The sequence below is a fragment of the Thalassophryne amazonica genome, chromosome 15, assembly GCF_902500255.1.
Source record: "Thalassophryne amazonica chromosome 15, fThaAma1.1, whole genome shotgun sequence".
In the NCBI taxonomy this organism is placed as follows: Eukaryota; Metazoa; Chordata; class Actinopteri; order Batrachoidiformes; family Batrachoididae; genus Thalassophryne; species Thalassophryne amazonica.
In genome coordinates this window covers 73,614,630-73,632,422 of record NC_047117.1, presented here as the reverse complement: position 1 = coordinate 73,632,422, position 17,793 = coordinate 73,614,630, and the positions used below count along the sequence as shown (strand labels likewise).

General features: G+C 40.9%; 1 protein-coding gene across 7 annotated transcripts in view; it reads right to left on the bottom strand.

Moving 5' to 3' along the window:
• Positions 1-17,793, bottom strand: part of apbb2b (amyloid beta (A4) precursor protein-binding, family B, member 2b) — a 149,644-nt gene that overhangs the window by 39,734 nt on the left and 92,117 nt on the right. For all 7 annotated transcript variants that reach the window (XM_034189203.1, XM_034189206.1, XM_034189207.1 and 4 more), the window contains exons 2-5: positions 17,664-17,761; positions 15,639-15,705; positions 11,182-12,255; positions 325-569 (exon numbers count right to left, since the gene is read on the bottom strand). In XM_034189203.1, the coding sequence (XP_034045094.1) occupies positions 325-569; positions 11,182-12,255; positions 15,639-15,645 (1,326 nt within the window). In that variant the 5' untranslated portion in view covers positions 15,646-15,705; positions 17,664-17,761. The remainder of the gene's footprint in view (positions 1-324; positions 570-11,181; positions 12,256-15,638; positions 15,706-17,663; positions 17,762-17,793) is intronic.

The window sequence follows — 17,793 nt, the reverse complement described above, 5'->3', positions numbered from 1 at the left end:
CAAAAAATGCAACAGTCAGAAAATTCCTAATTTTAACATTTTTTTCAAACGTGTAAAATAAATAAATTAATAAAATCCAGAAATTCACAACATTAAATGAAAATTTGCACTGCACCTTTTCAGGTGGCATAGTTTATATAAACCAAATTTGGAAAAAACAAAACAAAAAAAAAAACATCCCGTCAGCAGTTTTTGCAATACTGGCTGGCTAAAATTGTCTTTGGATAGACTTCCAGCCATTACCCCTCTTTCAGTCTTGTGGGGGGTGGGGGGAGTTAACATTGTATGAGACTTAAAAAATAAGAGCGTATTTTGGTGTTTCACCTCGTGGTCAGGAGTAGGTGATGGACTGAGTGAACCCAGGGAGTGTTTGCGAGGTGTTGACGCTGTGTGGTCACCCAACGTCTGGGGCTCTGTGTGTCCAGTGGGTGCAGAGCAATTGGCTGGCCGTTCCCACTGGGTAGTGCCTGTAGGAATGTGCCAGTAGTAGATACCAGCCATGTCTGTAATCTTCTTCCATCCTGGAGGCAGATCAGGATCTGTCTGGAATGACTGCTCACTCCAGATATCTGTTAGAGAAAACACATTAAAATAAATGGGGGTGGGTGAATAAAAGTGATATTTGGCACATAGAAATGCACTCAAAAGCACAGCTGTGACCTCTAGTCATTTGATCAAAGTGGCCTCATTGACATAGAGGTTAACAGCGCCATGCTAATATAGACACTTACAGTAACAGATTACCAGCACTGGCTCCAGCTCTCATTTAGCAAACCACGACTTTTCGTAAATTAACAACTCAACAACTATCGTTACATGTCTCTCGCACAAGAACATGCACCAACACCCTGGCATTTCTGTTATACTGACAATCATGAAAGTGAAAAGTGATGAATATCCCATTAACCTGAGAAATGCGCATCAATATGAATTCATTAAGGACCTTTTCTATGTGGAGCAATTATATCACATTCACAAGAATCACACAACTTGAATGCATGTGTTTTTAATGTAATATATTTATAATGTATTGATAAATTTTAAAATACTCATGTAACTCAATCGTAATTTATGCCTTGTGAACTTCCTCCAGTAACACAGCCTCCCCGCTGACCTCTTACCTGTTAGTTTTGCTGCCAAGTTGTGGCTTCGGTATTATACCAAGCTAATCATATTCAACCAGTGACTGTAATTTCATTAGAAGGTATGGCAAAGTGTGGGCTAACCTTAAGCACACTGGATGGCAACTCCTGCACTTTGTATTTTTCTGTATTAAATGGAAAAGCACATAATTAAGAAAATTATGTGTGGAATCAAACCATCGTATAAACACTACCTAACTCATCAACTACATACTCACTGGCCACTTTATTAGGTACACCTTGCTGGTACCAGTTTGGACCCCCTTTTACTTTCAGAACTGCCTCAATTTTTCTTGGCAGAAATTCAAGAAGGTGTTGGAAACATTCCTCAGAGATGTTGGTGCATACTGACATGACAGTATCATGCAGTCGCCTGTTCAACCAGTCTGCCCATTCTCCTCTGACCTCTGACATCAATAAAGCACTGTTGTCCACACAAATGCTGCTCACTGGATATCTCATCTTTTTCTGACCATTCTGCGCAAACCCTGGAGATGGTTGCGTGTGAAAATCCCAGTAGACCAGCCTGTCTTGCACCAAAAACCATGCCACATTCAAAGTCACTTAAATCCCCTTTCTTCCCCATTCTGATGCTCAGTTTGAACTTCAGCAAGTTGTCTTCACCACCTCTACATGCATAAATGCACTGAGTTATTGCCATGTGATTGCATGATAATTTGTGTTAACAAGCGATTGAACAGGGGGGACCTAATAAAGTGGCCGGTGAGCGTATGTTCACATAAATACAATGGTAGCACCATGTATCAGACACCTCCAGACATTATGAGAGTATGTTTGATCTCAGTGTCTAAAATGTGCAACACACAAAAATATTCAAGTTTGATTAATGTAAAAATTCTGGCTTGAAACTTGCTGATCCAAATAAAGACGAAAACGTCCCACCACTTAACAGATCACAGCAACCTGGAGCAGATGGTTGCTATAATTAATGTGTCCATGATTCAATTACGGGAAAAATGCCACTGACTTTGAAAGAATGTAGACTCAACCCCTACCATAACCTAAACCTAAAACCAAGTCACTTCATACAACATTATCACGCTCACTCATCACTCATCTTCAACTGCTTTCTCCTATTAAGGGTACCGGGGGGCTGAGGTCTATCCCAGCAGTCACACAGAGTAAGGTGGGGTACATCCTGGACAGGACGCCAGTCTGTCGCAAGGCCACATATAGACAAACAAATACATACACCCTCGCATGCACACCTACAGACAATTTCAAGTATCCAGTCCACCTAACCTGCGTGTCCTTGGATGTGGGAGGAAGACGCCGCACCCGGACAGAACCCACGCAAACATGGAGAGAAAATGCAAATGTCACACAGAAAGGCCACAGGCGGGAATCAAACCCATGACCTGCTCGCTGTGAGGCAACAGTGCTAACCATTAATCCACAACATTATCAATCAGCCAAAAATTCTATTTGCAAACATTTCCATATTTGAGAGATACAAAAGCAAAATTGGCCTTCATAGACTATAAAATGTACAAATTCTGGAAAACTCAGTAGTAGGTGTTACTTTCTTTTCAACAATGTCTCTCTGTGCTACTTTACCACAAGCCTGTTACAAGCACAACAGTCAAAAGCTGTTCTATGTACATCTGTGTGTGTACACGCACGTGAAGCTTCAAGCTGCTATACTTGAAGAGTAAAGGTGATAAGATACTGCAAAACCCACGTATTGCAGCAACTCAAATGTAATAAAATCGCTAATGAATGACACTATTCGAACTTTAACTGTGCAGAATGTTTCCGAACTGTGGCTCATGCAACTGAAGAAAAGTGGCCGATGTGTTTGTCGCTGCGACAGAATGTTATATATCAACAGCCCAAATCGGTAATGTCTACATAATGTAAATTTGTTTGTTGAGGCTTGAGTGTACACACATGCACTCAAAAAAAAATAAAAAATAAAAAAAAATACTAAATCACTTGGGGTTGAATATTATACCATAAACTCTAGCAAGGAGCTGTGAAGCAATGCCTTCTGGGAGATGCAGTTTCTTTATGGGCAAGAAAATAGGTCAGAGCCAGTAAAACTACAGTGGAAAGGAAACAGTGTTGTGCTGCATGCAAAGAGGCACGATAGTGAATTCGGAAATGAGTGACATTATACAATGAATAGACCACAGGATGAGAGAGTGAGATAAAGAGACCGCGCTACGGCTGCCTCGACTCATGGACTATATTATATCCGAAAGTTGTCGGTGGCACTCTGATAAAGTCTTATAAAGAGATAAAGTCTTAGTGTGCTGATAGTGAAGCTAACAATTAGCATGTCTGCAAGCATCTGGGAGCAATGTGCCACAACTACGTAGCAGTCAGACTGTTGCAGCTCCATGTCAGAGGAGAGAGGGACTGAGGGGGAGGGGAGAGCAGCGAGCATCTGGAGCAAAACACACGTTCGCTGGCAAACGGCATTATGAGACTAGTGCATACACATGCAGGCAAAGACCGCATACACAGTATACACACAGCACAGCGCTGTGTTAGGTGAAATTCCCACAGCGCACGCTCTCACATGCACTAACGGACAGCGTTCCAATAACGAAAAAAAACAAAAAAACAATGCAGATTGCAGCAGACTCCCACAGCTGTACCTACCCTCATAATTCACAATCACAATGGCCAGCATGTAGTCTTTTCCCAGCATCATAGTGAGCTAGCTGCTGTCATACAGCAAGAACTGGTATGGAGAGAACCTCAGACAGAGAGGGGGAGAGAGGAGAGAGAGCTGAGATAGAGAGACATCCAGACACACTAAGGTTGAGAAGGCAGAGAAAACATGATGCTAAAAGAGGAGCTGAGGAGAGGAGAAGAAAAAAGTGAATGAGGACAGAAAAACAGAGGAAAGCGAGAAAGAGTCGAAGGCTGTCTGTCCCCTGCAGCTGAGCTACGTTTGCTGTACTTATCTCTCCAACATCAATCTGAACTATCATCAACATCAACAGCACCAATAAACCGGCCCTCTCCTTTCCTGTCCTCAGATAAACACACACACAGAGAAAGAAAGAATTTAGCCCACACATACCATCAACTAATTTCATCACTTTCTCCGGACATCATATCTGTCCCTCAGCCTGTGCTGGTTGTCCTGGTAACTCTGGATTAAGGTTTATTCACTATCATATCCAACAAGGTTCAGAAGGGGAGAGAACACAAACAAACAAACAAAGGATCTGATCTTGAAGTTGGAAAGGACTGTTCGTGACAGAGGTGCAACAGCTAATGAAACATCTGACGGCCTGGAAGAAAGACTAGGACCTCACGCGGTGTCATCTGGGAAATATCTTCATTCAAGTTTTGGATGGAGCCGTGTCAGTGAGCGCACACTTAACTGCAGTCAATAAAGTTGCGCAAGATTGCCGCATTTGCTGTACATCTGCTTGACAGCATTATCAGGAAATTTTTGAAACGAGGACAGCTGACGTGATATTAATTAGCTCAGATCAACAACTGGTCAAACAGAGAGAAGTAGGAGGAAAGGAGCATGAAGAGCCTACAGGAAACAAATAAGACATCTTCTGTATGAAGGTTTTCAAGCAAGTTTGACAGAGATAGGCAGAAAAAGAAAAAACCAACAAGCCACTTTGATGAGACTGGAACAAGAACTGAAAATGTACGAGAGTTTCTTCTTCTGCCTTTTTGGACAGGCCTCAGAATGACTGTGCAGTCTCTCTTTCTCACACTCAATTTATAGTACTCCGTATCCACAGGTCTTTAGCCACGCAGAGCACTCTGTCACTGCAAGCCCCCTCCGAGCCCCTCTCTGTAGCCTGACATACGCCTCACAAAAACTGTAGCTATACATCGAGATGACGAAATCTGCACTGAGATCTCATGGGTTGTGATTGGTCTGCTAACTCCATCATTTCCAGAATCTCACTTTTCTGGTTTCACAATCAACTATTTTCATGGAACAGTAGGCCAGTCTTCACCAAAAACATCACATCCCCCTACTGTTCTGGCAGTGAATTGCATTGCGACACCCAACAACCCTGATGGAGAACTTCAAAAGGTTCAAGACAGCATCAAAGTGATTGTGCGACCAAAAGCATAAAAAGGCCTTCGCTGTCCATCTTGATAGATCACTATTCCAAGTTTGGATTTAGTTGTTGTATAAAGCATGTTCGCATGGCTGTACAAATGATTAAGTACGATTCTGGAAAGGCACATCCTCCTACAGATTCCAATTGCATAAGTTCCGGTACGAGCAGGTTGGTACTTTTTCCATGACGGTGCACTACAGCCCACTTAGACCTCTGGAATTGAAATGCAGTTTTTGTATAACAAAATGAACTCTGAATCGCTCAGCACACTAACGGTTGTCACATCAGAATCCATGGAAAAGAAAACACTTTCTGTATTTCAGGCAGGAAAACACTGCAAGAGTATCAGTAAACAGTTTCTTTCCACCAACCACCAGACTGAAGACAGAACAAAGATTTTGGACACGCTGCACAATCCAGAACAGTTGTCTAGTTTTCCATAGTGCTGTACAATTTTGCACAGGTTGGTAACTTCTCAGACACAAAATGCATTATGTTTCCATTCATAATTCATTCATTTATTTTCTAACACATCTCTGGTGATCCCATACTATCCCACCCGGATTTGCGGACCACGAAATCAACCCTAATTACTGCATTTGAAAAGCTGAGTGAGGAATCTGAGTGTCTGGGTTTGTGATTATCCTGGATCAAGAATAAGATGGAGGTTTTCAAAGACTTCTTGGACTCAACCATCAGAAAAGTATCTGTATGTGTCAAAACAGTTTAACTCACACAGATATTCAGGTCTCTGGGTCCTTGGCCTTCAAGCTCCAGAGACACCTGGGAAGAGCTTACAGAGTCATGAGGTCGCTGGAGGGACGTGTTTTTTCAAGAGAAGGAAAGTCCTAGTCCTTAGGGTCTTGGTGTTTCCTGTCTTTCATTAAGGTTGAGACTTGGATCATCACATTATAGTACTGGTGTACCAGTGACCGAAGGCAACAACTGGATGTCTTTGATACCAGGTCTCAAGAGAAAGAGAAGTACTACCTGCATTGTGAGGAAATCATCAGCTATGTCATGTGGAGCCTACATTTCACCCACCTGAGGCAGACAGATGCTTACTTTCAAGAGGTGGGAGGACCCAAAGTAGTTCCATGGTGTGGTGGATGTAACAATAAGCAGCATCAGCATATGCTTTCAGACCAGACCTTGTCCACCAGCATCACTTACAGTCCCAACACTTGTCACATTCTTCCTCTGACCGCACAGAACAACGTGAAGCTAGGAATGCTTTTCCAGTCTGCTCAGACGGTGCTTACATGATCTCACTCGAATGAAGTCTGCAGCAACCTTTACAATATACAGTGCTGCATATGGAGGTGAACTAAATGACCTTCCTCAGCTCTGTGGGAATGCGTTTCTCTGTTTGTGCATGCATCGGTGTGTGTTTCTTTTGGCTCCTTTGTGTGAAAGCAGTGTTCTGCTGAACCTCTAAGCTGCAACATCTACAGAAGGACCTGACACGCACTGCAAAAAACAACACGGCTTTGTCAACATAAGAGAGGAAGAGAGAAAATGAGGAGGAGAGAGTGGCAGCTGAAAGCACAGCAGCAGGGATGAGTAGCTGTTTCTAGAAATAAATTCAAGAGGAATCATGTAGTGATTGTGATTACCGACTCTTCTACAAACCAACTGAGGACGATCCCTCTTAAGAAGAGAAAATTCCTCCAACATTTACTTTCTGCCTCCCTTCATCTGCATCTCACTCTGATCTACACAAAACATACATCCATATCTTAAAAGACCATTAACTTTTGACTGACACTGACTGTCCACAGGCTGATTCAGTGGAGAGCAAAATAAATGGAGACAAAATGTAGCAAGAATTGTAAAATTTAACACTTTAATAGGGATGAGTATTGATCAAATTTGATCAATATCAATACCATTATTGATTCCGCTTATCGATACGATTCCTTATCGATTCCCTTATCGATACCTCTTGTGTATTTTCTGTGTAACTCTACATGGTGGCTCATTGATCTCTGAACGTAAAGACAAACAAAATCTGTATTTTTTTTGTCAAAAACATTTCCTTTCAGACATTTTTGGATGAATATCTTTCCATACATCTGAGCTAAGCTCAGCCTGCTGCACGTCAGCATCATTGGTCTCATGGAGGTCTCATTTTGGGAGGAAAAACATTTTAGTCGATTGTAGTGTGTTTTCTGTATTACGTTTGGAAAGAGGTGTCATTTTATTTAAAGCTGCGATTTGCTTTGAAGTTTTTAATACAGACCAGACTAACTTGACTCAGCACAGAACAGGGCAGCATTTGGAGCTCTGCAAACAGAACGGAGGACGAATTCTCGTTTCTTGACTGCAATAAGACAAGAGTCCCAGTTAGTGACTTTAAGCCGCACAAAAGTGACTCGCGATTGACATATTTTAATGGCTCTGAGAGGGGTTAAGAAGCAGACTTGCTGCTTCTGAAGAGCAGCGAATCAAAGAACCAACAAAGCAGCGGACTGAAACTTCAAAGCGGAGTCGTGCTGCTGAAGCAGTTGATTACAGACCCGCTACAGGGTCTGTAATCAACACAGAGAAATGATCTTTTCCCCAACAAACACCGTCAAAAACAACAGCCGCTCTGAAGGACCGATAAGGGAATCGTTAAGCAAAAAGGCTATTGATGTCGGTGGATCGAATCATTTCTTAACGAAAAGAACTGGTTCTCGATATCCAACTCTACACTTTAACATGCAAACCTTCAGGAATATAAGATGGTAATACACAACATGCGTCCATGTTGCATTTCATACTCAGTTCTGCAGAGATATACTGCCGATAACGTTTATGAATGTTTTCAATGGCATATTCTGTCATCATGTTTTGACATATTCAGAACTCTGGGGGTTATATACAACTCCTGAGTATCAAGAATGCCACTTTGGCACAATCATTACCAGAAAAAGGAGGAGTGATAGTAAGCAGAGCTACAGCTCAACCAAGAACCAACAAATCTCTCAGATATGGATCTCTATTAAGATCTGCTGTCCAACACAGACTTCCCAAGTGAAGTGAACAGGACTCAGGGCAAAAGCAGTCTGCAGTGCCCGGATGTGAAGGGTAAAGTTAATCTACTTTAGACTAGTGGGTACACTGTTAATTTACAGGGCCCTATTTTCACCATTTATGTTGCAATCCACCGCATTTTGCCAAATCCATTGTGCAGCACGTTTGACTTATCTGTGCTACTTACGGGGCATATATCCAGAGTGCCAAGTTGGACACTGGGCACAAAGGGGTTAGATTTGGCATAACAAGAAATAAGCCAATCATAATGTCTCCTGTCATTTAAGCTGGAGAATCGGCAGCTGCATAGTTCTCTGCTACTAAGAAAGCGGGCAGAAGCGTGGGGATTTCTGGCAAGTTAATGGATAGTGCCAACCTGTCAAAGCATGCCAGTGGGCAGTAGCTACCAAAGTTTCCTGAAGTAAAACACTAAGGTAAAATTTTGTGTCTTCCCATGATTCCACCATTTTCCTAGATTTTGTTTAATGGTCAGTGTCAATTTAGTTTCATTGTGAATACAAGCAGGCTATGCATGTGTTGTGAATATGGTAATGTAAGGCACATCTGAATATTATGCACTTTAAATATCACAACTAGACTGTGCAACCACTTTCTGCTTCCATGTGATATCAATGTATCAGCACTGTGCCTCACCACACCTCACTTTTAGAATGACACAATCACAGGTACACAGATGAGCTTCATTGTACTTGTGATTTAAAAGATGAAAACACTGGGTGATGAAAACCATAACTGCATCAGGCTGGAACTACCAATGACACTTCTGAAGCGCTGTGCCAGGTAGAATATAAGGCCCACAGACTTAAATCGACTCCCAGAATCAAACTGCCAGTGTAAAAGGTACTTCAACAAATGCTTTATTAGTAATAAGCACACAATTTTCCAGAACCTGGCAGACACAATTCCATTTCACAGTAAAAGAAAACAAGCAGTTTTTAACTTTAGATTATCAGAAGGAGCTGCAGCTTTCACAAATGAATGAAGCTATACACAACCATCACCTTCTGAAGGTGATGGTTTTGGTAGACCCACAACCAAACTGCATTGCTCATGCGTGTTTAGCAGCTGTGTCAATTACAGCAGAGCGCGACAAAAACATTTCACCACAAAGACACTTCCTCCAGGAAAGAATATAGTTTCTGGATGGTGCAGATTGACAGACATTAAAAGCTAAAGGAGAATTTTATAATTAATTCTGATATAATAGATACTGAAACCTGCATAATCTGCAGACTTTGCACTTGCATTACCCGATATATATAAGTGTTCAATATTGGAATGTTATAGATATAAAAAACTGACAATATAAAAAAATTCTGGAAGCCTTTTAGGTGAATGCAATGATTCAAACACTTTGTCAAAATGTGGTATTATGCCAACATGTTACTGTTAAAGCTACAGTATGTCAGATTGAGGGGTGTTTATTAACAGAAATAGAATATAAACTTCATAACCATATTCATTTGTCTAAATTTACCTACAACAATGAATCAACATGTTTTTATAAGCTTAGAATGAGTCCACATGGGAGCAGGCCCCCACACTGCCCACAACTTCTGACTGACTGTGTTGTGCAGTCACTGCTGCAAGATGGGCTTCTGGGAAGGCTGCCGGACTACTGTCGAGGTTTCCCGGATGTAAACAAGAAGACCTCCATGAATCCACACGCATGCAGCAGTGAGAGGGTAAGTAATCATGACTTTGTTGAAATTTTTGCCATTCGTGTGACTTAAAACATTGTCAAATCAATATATCAGAAAGTCATGCGTTGTTCTGAAGTGCATTTATTTGTTTGTTGTGGGAGTACTTTAGGTGCAGTGATCGCTTCTTGGTGATGAGGCCAGAGCGTGGAATTAAAAGTCTTAATGGTGATTCGGCCTAACCAAGAGAGACCACTTCAGCTTCTGAGCAGTGGCAAGTGGTAGAGGATGCCAGGCCCCCTCACAGAGGAGGAAAAACTCTGTTTGTGAAATGGAGGATCATACATATTGCTTATCAAAAAAAAAAAAAGGCAAGGGAAGGGAGTATGAATCCCCACTGCCAAAGAAGCAAAACTGTGATGGGAAGCAAAATCACGACCACGATGGCATAAAGCAACCTGCAACTTCACAACAAGATGACAACAGATCCGATACATTTGCTAGAAAACTGTGAAAACAGGCCATGAGCCATAGGATCAAACTTATTAAAGTGACTAAGAGATCTGTATATCTGACCTCTACGTGATGCGTGTACAAGGTGTGTGGAGGTATTTTTCTAAGTCTGATGAATATGATGTATGTGGAGCAGGAAGAGGGGCTTTGCCCAGTGCTACACTGGGTGCAGCCAGCAGGTTGACAATTTAACTCCATTTTGGCTCTTTAAATCATTGTGCAACACACTTATGAAGCATTCGGGTCCACAATATGAAGTGGGTAGTGGAATCAGACAGCTTTAACTGATGTTAGCTCTATTTATTTTCATTGGCTTGAGTCAGGTGGCATTAATACCACTTTAATTCTTACACACACACACACACACACACACACACACACACACACACACACACACACACACACACACACACACACACACACACACACACACACACACACACACACACACACACACACACACACACACATAAACAGGACACAGCTGATCAGGTTTGCTAACCACATCTGGGTTTTACAAGAGCACTTTCTGTCCCAAAAGGATTCTGGGACATTTACTGGAGGCTGGAGTGTTTATTTTGCAGCTGTTTCAGCCATAACAGGGTCCAGAAACATACACACATCCTTAGTTAGCCTTAAAAGGAGATGAGGAAGAAGCCTACATTGTACAAATGTGTGGTCATACAACACATTGTTTTGTGTGTGTGTGTGTGTGTGTGTGTGTGTGTGTGTGTGTGTGTGTGTGTGTGTGTGTGTGTGTGTGTGCGCGCATACCTGTCTCCTCTGGGGTGTTGCTCTCCTGAGACAGAGTTGTCCAACTCAGCTCTTCATCACTGGGATTCAGATTCTGGATACGGTTCAGAGCACAGTCTGTCTTTGCAACAGTCCTCCTGTCCTTCTTCGTCTCTGGAGAGGAGGAGGAAGAGGAAGAGCAGGAGGCCACAGAGAGCAGGGGCGTGTCCTCTGGGCTGGTTTGCCTTGGTGGAGAAGGAGGCGGAGGCACCGGACAGTCCTTGCTTGATTTGTGGACCTTAAGACTGGACTGTAGATCAGAGATAAGCTCAAAGCCGGAAGAAACTTTGTGGTTGTTCAAGGAAGATTCATTCTCTGTCATCAGCAAAGGCTTCTTCTCCTCGTCCTCCTGCTCTTCCACTGCCACTTCATCTCCATCTTCCTCAAGCTTCATCTTGGTCATAATTTCTTTCTCAGACAGAATGCTGATGTCATCACTCTCCTCTGCCTCGATGTTCAGCTCAAAGCTCAAACCTGTGCTGTTGTCATTCATTTTGTGTTCTGCAGAATTGCTGATGTTACAGTCTATGTCTGAATCTGTTTTCTGGTCACCGTCTGTGTTGGTGTTAATGTCTGACTGCAGGTCAACATCTACCTTGGCAATATCAAGATCTCTGTCATTATTGGTGAGAGAACTGCTGTCGTGGTCACCAGATGAATCTACATTGAGGTCTTCTGCTACAGTTTCTGAATTACAGGAGAAATCACTCAGAGGAGACTCAGTTGTGTTTCTGTTGTGATCCTGGCCAACTTTCCGAAGCTGGTTGACCCCATTTTTGGTCAGTTTGGAATTATGTGGCATTGAAGACGGTGAGGATGATGACGGTGAAGAGGATGATGGTGGTATTGCTTCTCCAAGGCCCATGGCAGACTGGATACTGGTGAGTGCATACTTCTTACGACACTTTGGAGGTGTGGCAGACCCCTGTCTGGTGACATCACTGCTGAGTAACTGGTTATGGGAGGAGCGAAGGCTGAGGGAAGTGGGAGGTGTGGCAGTGGGGCCATTACAATTGGTCACATCTACTGACATCATGGTGGCACAAAATGGTTCAACTGTAACAGTACAAGAGCAGGAGGTAAGCACATAGAGTATGGGCATGTACATGGATCTGAATTTATTTTTTTTAATGTGTGCTAATATCAGCAGTGATACAATGAGATACAGTTTCAGTGAAAAATAACTTAATTCACCACAGCAAAATCAGCACTGAAAACCAGGTAAGATGACTGAACTTTAAGGGTGCATAGGTAAAAAATGTATATTTCAATAAATAATAATTTGCAGCTGAACTGCAATGTTGGTATATAATTGTGAATTCATGTTTAATTATCAGAAGAACAATATATAACATGTGAGAAAGGATGAGAGTCTACAACTATTGCTGAACGGGACACCAATCTGATTCAGGGTATTTCCTCAGCCAAGACTGCTACACTGAGACAATGTACATCTCCTGCCCAAGGGCACAGCCAGGTAGCGTGACTTGGATTTGAGCCCAGGCCTATACATTGGTAGCCTAACTCTTTATCCCACTGACCTATTTCTCCAAGTATTCATCACTACTCAAATTAATACAGAAAAAAAAAAAAAAAACAAATGCTGTGAATAAGGTAATGAATAAAAACATTACAATGGCATTCTATACTGTCACTTCATTAATTACTAAGAATTATTGGATGCTTGTTATTTGATCGGTGGCTTCTATGTCATGTGACATGGATTATTCGTACCATTTGCCATTATGCTTCATTGACTGTGCAATAGTTCTTTTTAGTATGCAATTTTGGTACTGTATGAAATGTGCTATGGGATTGTTAAGTGTGACGTAACGCATCACAATGATTTTCAACTTCCGGGTCCAAACAAAAAAATGCGCACCGTTATTAACACTGAGAACTGTATTGAGACGCTATGATCAGGCTGCACTTAAACAGCATTAAAATCGCAGCCTAAAACTCTCGTGAATATATTATCTGGGTTTTTAGACATTATTGTGTTTGTTTTATGTAAAAATGCCGGAAGCTCAGGTTGTTTCTCCTTCATTTTCAATGGGAGTTGCTGTGAGCTGCAATCATTTCCTGTTCATGTCATTCAGGGGTAAGTGAAGTTTGCTCTTTAACGTCCTGCTTATTGTCCTTTACAACAGTTTGTCCTCTTTGTTCCACAGTAATATATATAAGATGTCTGAAATTCGGTTTGCGTTTTTAAATTCAAGGCAGGTTAAACCTAGCAGACACAGATTATTTGGAATATTTGTTTTAGCAAGTTTTCAGGGTCTCATGGATGCAGTCTCTTATTAAAGTGATGAAAAGCATAAACCTATCCAACAAAGTTTGCTTCTGCCTGCCTTTCAAAATGTTGTGGAAATGTGATGGACAAGTGTCATTAAAAAGTGCTGAAGCACGACCAGTCAATGAAACAGCTTCTTCTCCTCTGCTGTTATATACATCCTCCGTGGCATTTTTTCCCCCCAGAATAATCCAGTTGTGTCACAGTTAAACACTTGTTGCAGGACATAGCCTTCCTTCCCAACAAGTGCAACAAAATCCGCTGTCAAAATGTCCAAACTAGAAGCTTCTCCCTCTTCTTCTCTCATGTGGTGTCCCGAAGTGCGACCTGTAACTCATTTCCGCTCGTATTCCAAATAAAATATGGACCAAGCGATGGCTTGTATTTCAAAAAACTCGTATGTTGATTTGCTTGTATGTTGAGGTTCCACTACAATTGTCGACATTGTTTTGTTTGGACCTGGAAACAGATTTACCACATGATGCGTTACATCAGAACTTAACAGTCCTATAGTACACCCTGACCACCACACATGCTGACACTACCGGGGGCGACATTTAGCTAAAAAGGCAGAGTTTATTTTGCTGGTGGACAACAATTTGAAGGAGCTAATTGACGGTGCTAATTCTTCTAACACACACACACACACACACACACACACACACACACACACACACACACACACCACACACACACACACACACACACACACACACACACACACACACACACACACACACACACACACACACACACACACACACACACACACACACACAAAAAAAACAAATCCATGAGGCTGTAAGGCATCTGGAGACATGAAGAGCTGTGAGGATGAAGCAGACGGCAGTCTGTACACAAAGTCAGTGGACGGCATCACGGGCGACATTGTCAGGATTGTTTTTTGCAAGTTGAGAACAATTTTGGACTCCTATTTAAAATTCGTGTTGGACTGTTAAGCACCAGTGACTCACACCAAAATGTAACTCCCTTTGCTGTTGTTTTTAAATTAATAAAATACCAAATCACAAGGATTGATTTCTGCCGTCACATAAAACAAATACGTTACGGTACGTTCCATCTTTCACCTCATGAAATATTCATCCCATTGAAAGAATAGAAAAACATTCATTATTTGTATAATATTTTCACTACTGCACCACTTTGTTTCACTGCTGTCTGTGTATAAACAGAGTTGTAACAATAAATTGATTATTGACCAATTTTTTAATTATTCACAACTATTTTAGCAAATGATTAATCATTTTGAGTCTTTTTTTGTATGTCTAAATTGTCTAATTTCAGCTTCTTGAATGTAAATACTTTGTTTTCTTAACTAGTTCCTTTACTACTCTCTGACAGTAAACTGAGTTGTGTACAAAATATTTGAGGATGTCTTCTTTGAGAAACACTGACTGATATTTTTCACTTTTTCTAACATTTTAAAAGACAACACAACTCATGGATTAGTCCAGAAAATATTCAAGAAATTAACTGATAATGCAAATTATTGTTTGTTTCAGCTCAATGAAATATGTTAGAATTATAATTTATTTTTGTGTCTCAAGAAGAGACAAAGCTGTGTGCAGGATTTTCTTCCAAGAATGTCTTTTCAATATCTAAGTATTTGAATGTAGAGTTATTAGTAGAATTTGTGGTTATGAGTTACTGGTAAATTAACCAATAATAACTGAAAAAAAAAATCCAAAAATAATCATTAGATAAATAAAAATTTAATCAAAAAAGTAATCAATACATTAATAATCAGTTGCAGTCATAATTTTAAATAAACACAAAAATTAGTACTGCCTCCTGACATTAGCGGAATTACAAATTATATAAAATTACTCAATTATTAAAGTTGTAGTGAGAAAAATACGTTCTTTCAAACTTTCAAACTATACACAGATTGATATTAATATTTCAAAAAAGTAAAAAAAAAAAAAGGCTATAATAGTATACACAACTGCACAGACATGAGATTTTTATTCCTTTTTGAACAATGCTAAAAATGCAGATGAATGATTTCAGGGCTTTCAAAAGACAACAGGTAAACTTCAGTGCGCAGACAACATTTATACACAGTGAGATTTCAGATTTCAGTGGAGCAGCTGTCCATGTTTGCAGGTTTTCACTGATTTCTTACCTGACATCAGATCAGTCACAGTCTGGTGCTGCACACGGTTCAGAGTTCAGGAGGCTCAGCTGCAGTTCTAAACACAGAAGAAAAAAATAAACATCAGGAGAGGAATGTAAGGAATCCCTCAGAATTCTGGAGTCATCTTCAAGACCACGTTCATCCATGCGGAACACAAGCACCATAGATTTGTATAGAGACAAAAACTCAAAAAATCTCCAACTATAACAAAAAACTTCTTTAACTTTCTTTAAAAGATGTGAAATTTCAGAAGGCACACAAGAAACTCTAAACTAGATTTAATGTTTTCTTGTATTAAAATCCTTCTCTGTTCCAACACACCGTGAAGCTGTCAAAGGTAATGAAACAGGAAAATCTATGCATAGATTCATCAATCAGTACCACAGAGGCCTATACATCCTTCAACGTCCCGTCACACTAGAGCACGAATGTCATTCGATTCACACAAACTGGAAAAACAAACAATTCGAGCTGCGTTCGTATGGGACAGCCATTTATACAGGCATGTATGAATACCCCGCTAGAATGATTTGTGCAATTCGGAGTGCAGCAGCACCCAAATCCAGGTCGACTACCCAGAGTGCAGGACAAATGCGGACATAAACCTTCCCCCACAAAAAAATAAAAAAGGAATAAAATCAAAGAGACAAGGAATTAAAACAACACAGCACGAAACCCCACAATGCCAGTGTTCTGTAGAGATGAGGTGCGTCGTTGAGATGAGGTTCCTTGCATAACTGCATATGTGTGCACTGAAGAAATTACTTGACGAAGTTTGTTTATTTTGATGGGCAAGTAAATGTATAAATTGTTCATTCGAATGTGATTCGCTCTTTTGAAGACTTGCTATGTCACACTGCTGGGTGTTGCGCTCGCATCAAATTAAATATATTTAAGACTGCTCTTAACCCACCTGTGGCATTGAGCAGAGACGCTTGACAGGGGAAGATGAATATTTTCAGCTTTATCGCACACGCAGGATTATTTTGTCCAACACCTTCCAGCTGAACGGCAATCATGAGCCAGGCGGACGTGTTGACATGTTCTGCACCGCAAAGGATTTTCCAAGAAGCGGTGAAGAAAGGCAACACCAAGGAGGTGCACTTGTTGCTGCAGAACATGACAAACTGTGAATTCATCGTCAGCATCTTCAGCCCAGAAGGACAGACGGCGCTCCACCAGTCTGTCATTGACAGGAACCTGGAGCTGGTAAGCTGCTGGTGACATTTGGCGCAAATATGTGCCTGGCCAACAGGGAAGGATGGAGAACAGTCATTTATAGCTACACAGCTGTGCCAGATTTAAGGAAAAAAAATCTGCCGATTTTATTGGCAAAATAAATAAACAAACCAAGAATCACGTTTATTTGTAGTTCTAAATATTATTAAGGTGTTTTTACTCACTTTTTTGTCACTCCCACAATGTTTTTCCCTAAAAATGTATTTCATTCATATTTCAAATTAGATGATATCATTTAGTGACTTTTACAACAGCCAACAGCTACTTTTATTACTCAGGTGTTGGCAACACTGATGCTGGGGAGTTTCTCCCAGACTACATTCAGGAAGACAACTTTCACAAATAATTTCAATATCCACTGCTGGGACTGGTCAGAATGCCTAATATTTACTTGTGTTCTGGTTGCCTCAATGAAACACCAATCTGTGGGACCTCCTCCAACACACCAGCCTTCCACTTCCTGTTACTCCACGCATGCACTCAGTGGCATCTCACAGTACTCAGGGTGGCAGATAGTAGCTAACATGAACGATGGCAGCAGTTTATTAAAACAAGACAATCTGAGCAGACAGAGCAAACATCATCATCATCATCATTATCAGGATGAATCTGTTGGTGTGTCGTGGGGTTTTTGATGTGTCCACAAACATATGAAATTTTAACAGCAGGAAACAGACAACGTGTATAACAGCTACTTAATAAACCTGCATGTAAATAAAATGTTTCATGTTAAAACAATGAAATAAGCACCTTTTTAAAAAGAGAAATTCTTACCAGTGAACGAAACTGAGGGAAACTGCAGGATGGAGTGTGTCCATTCTGGAAGTTCGCTCTTCATTTAAGCATGAGGGCTTTACTGAAGTGCAATCATTCTGAAGGGAGACACAAGCAAAAAAAAGAATTA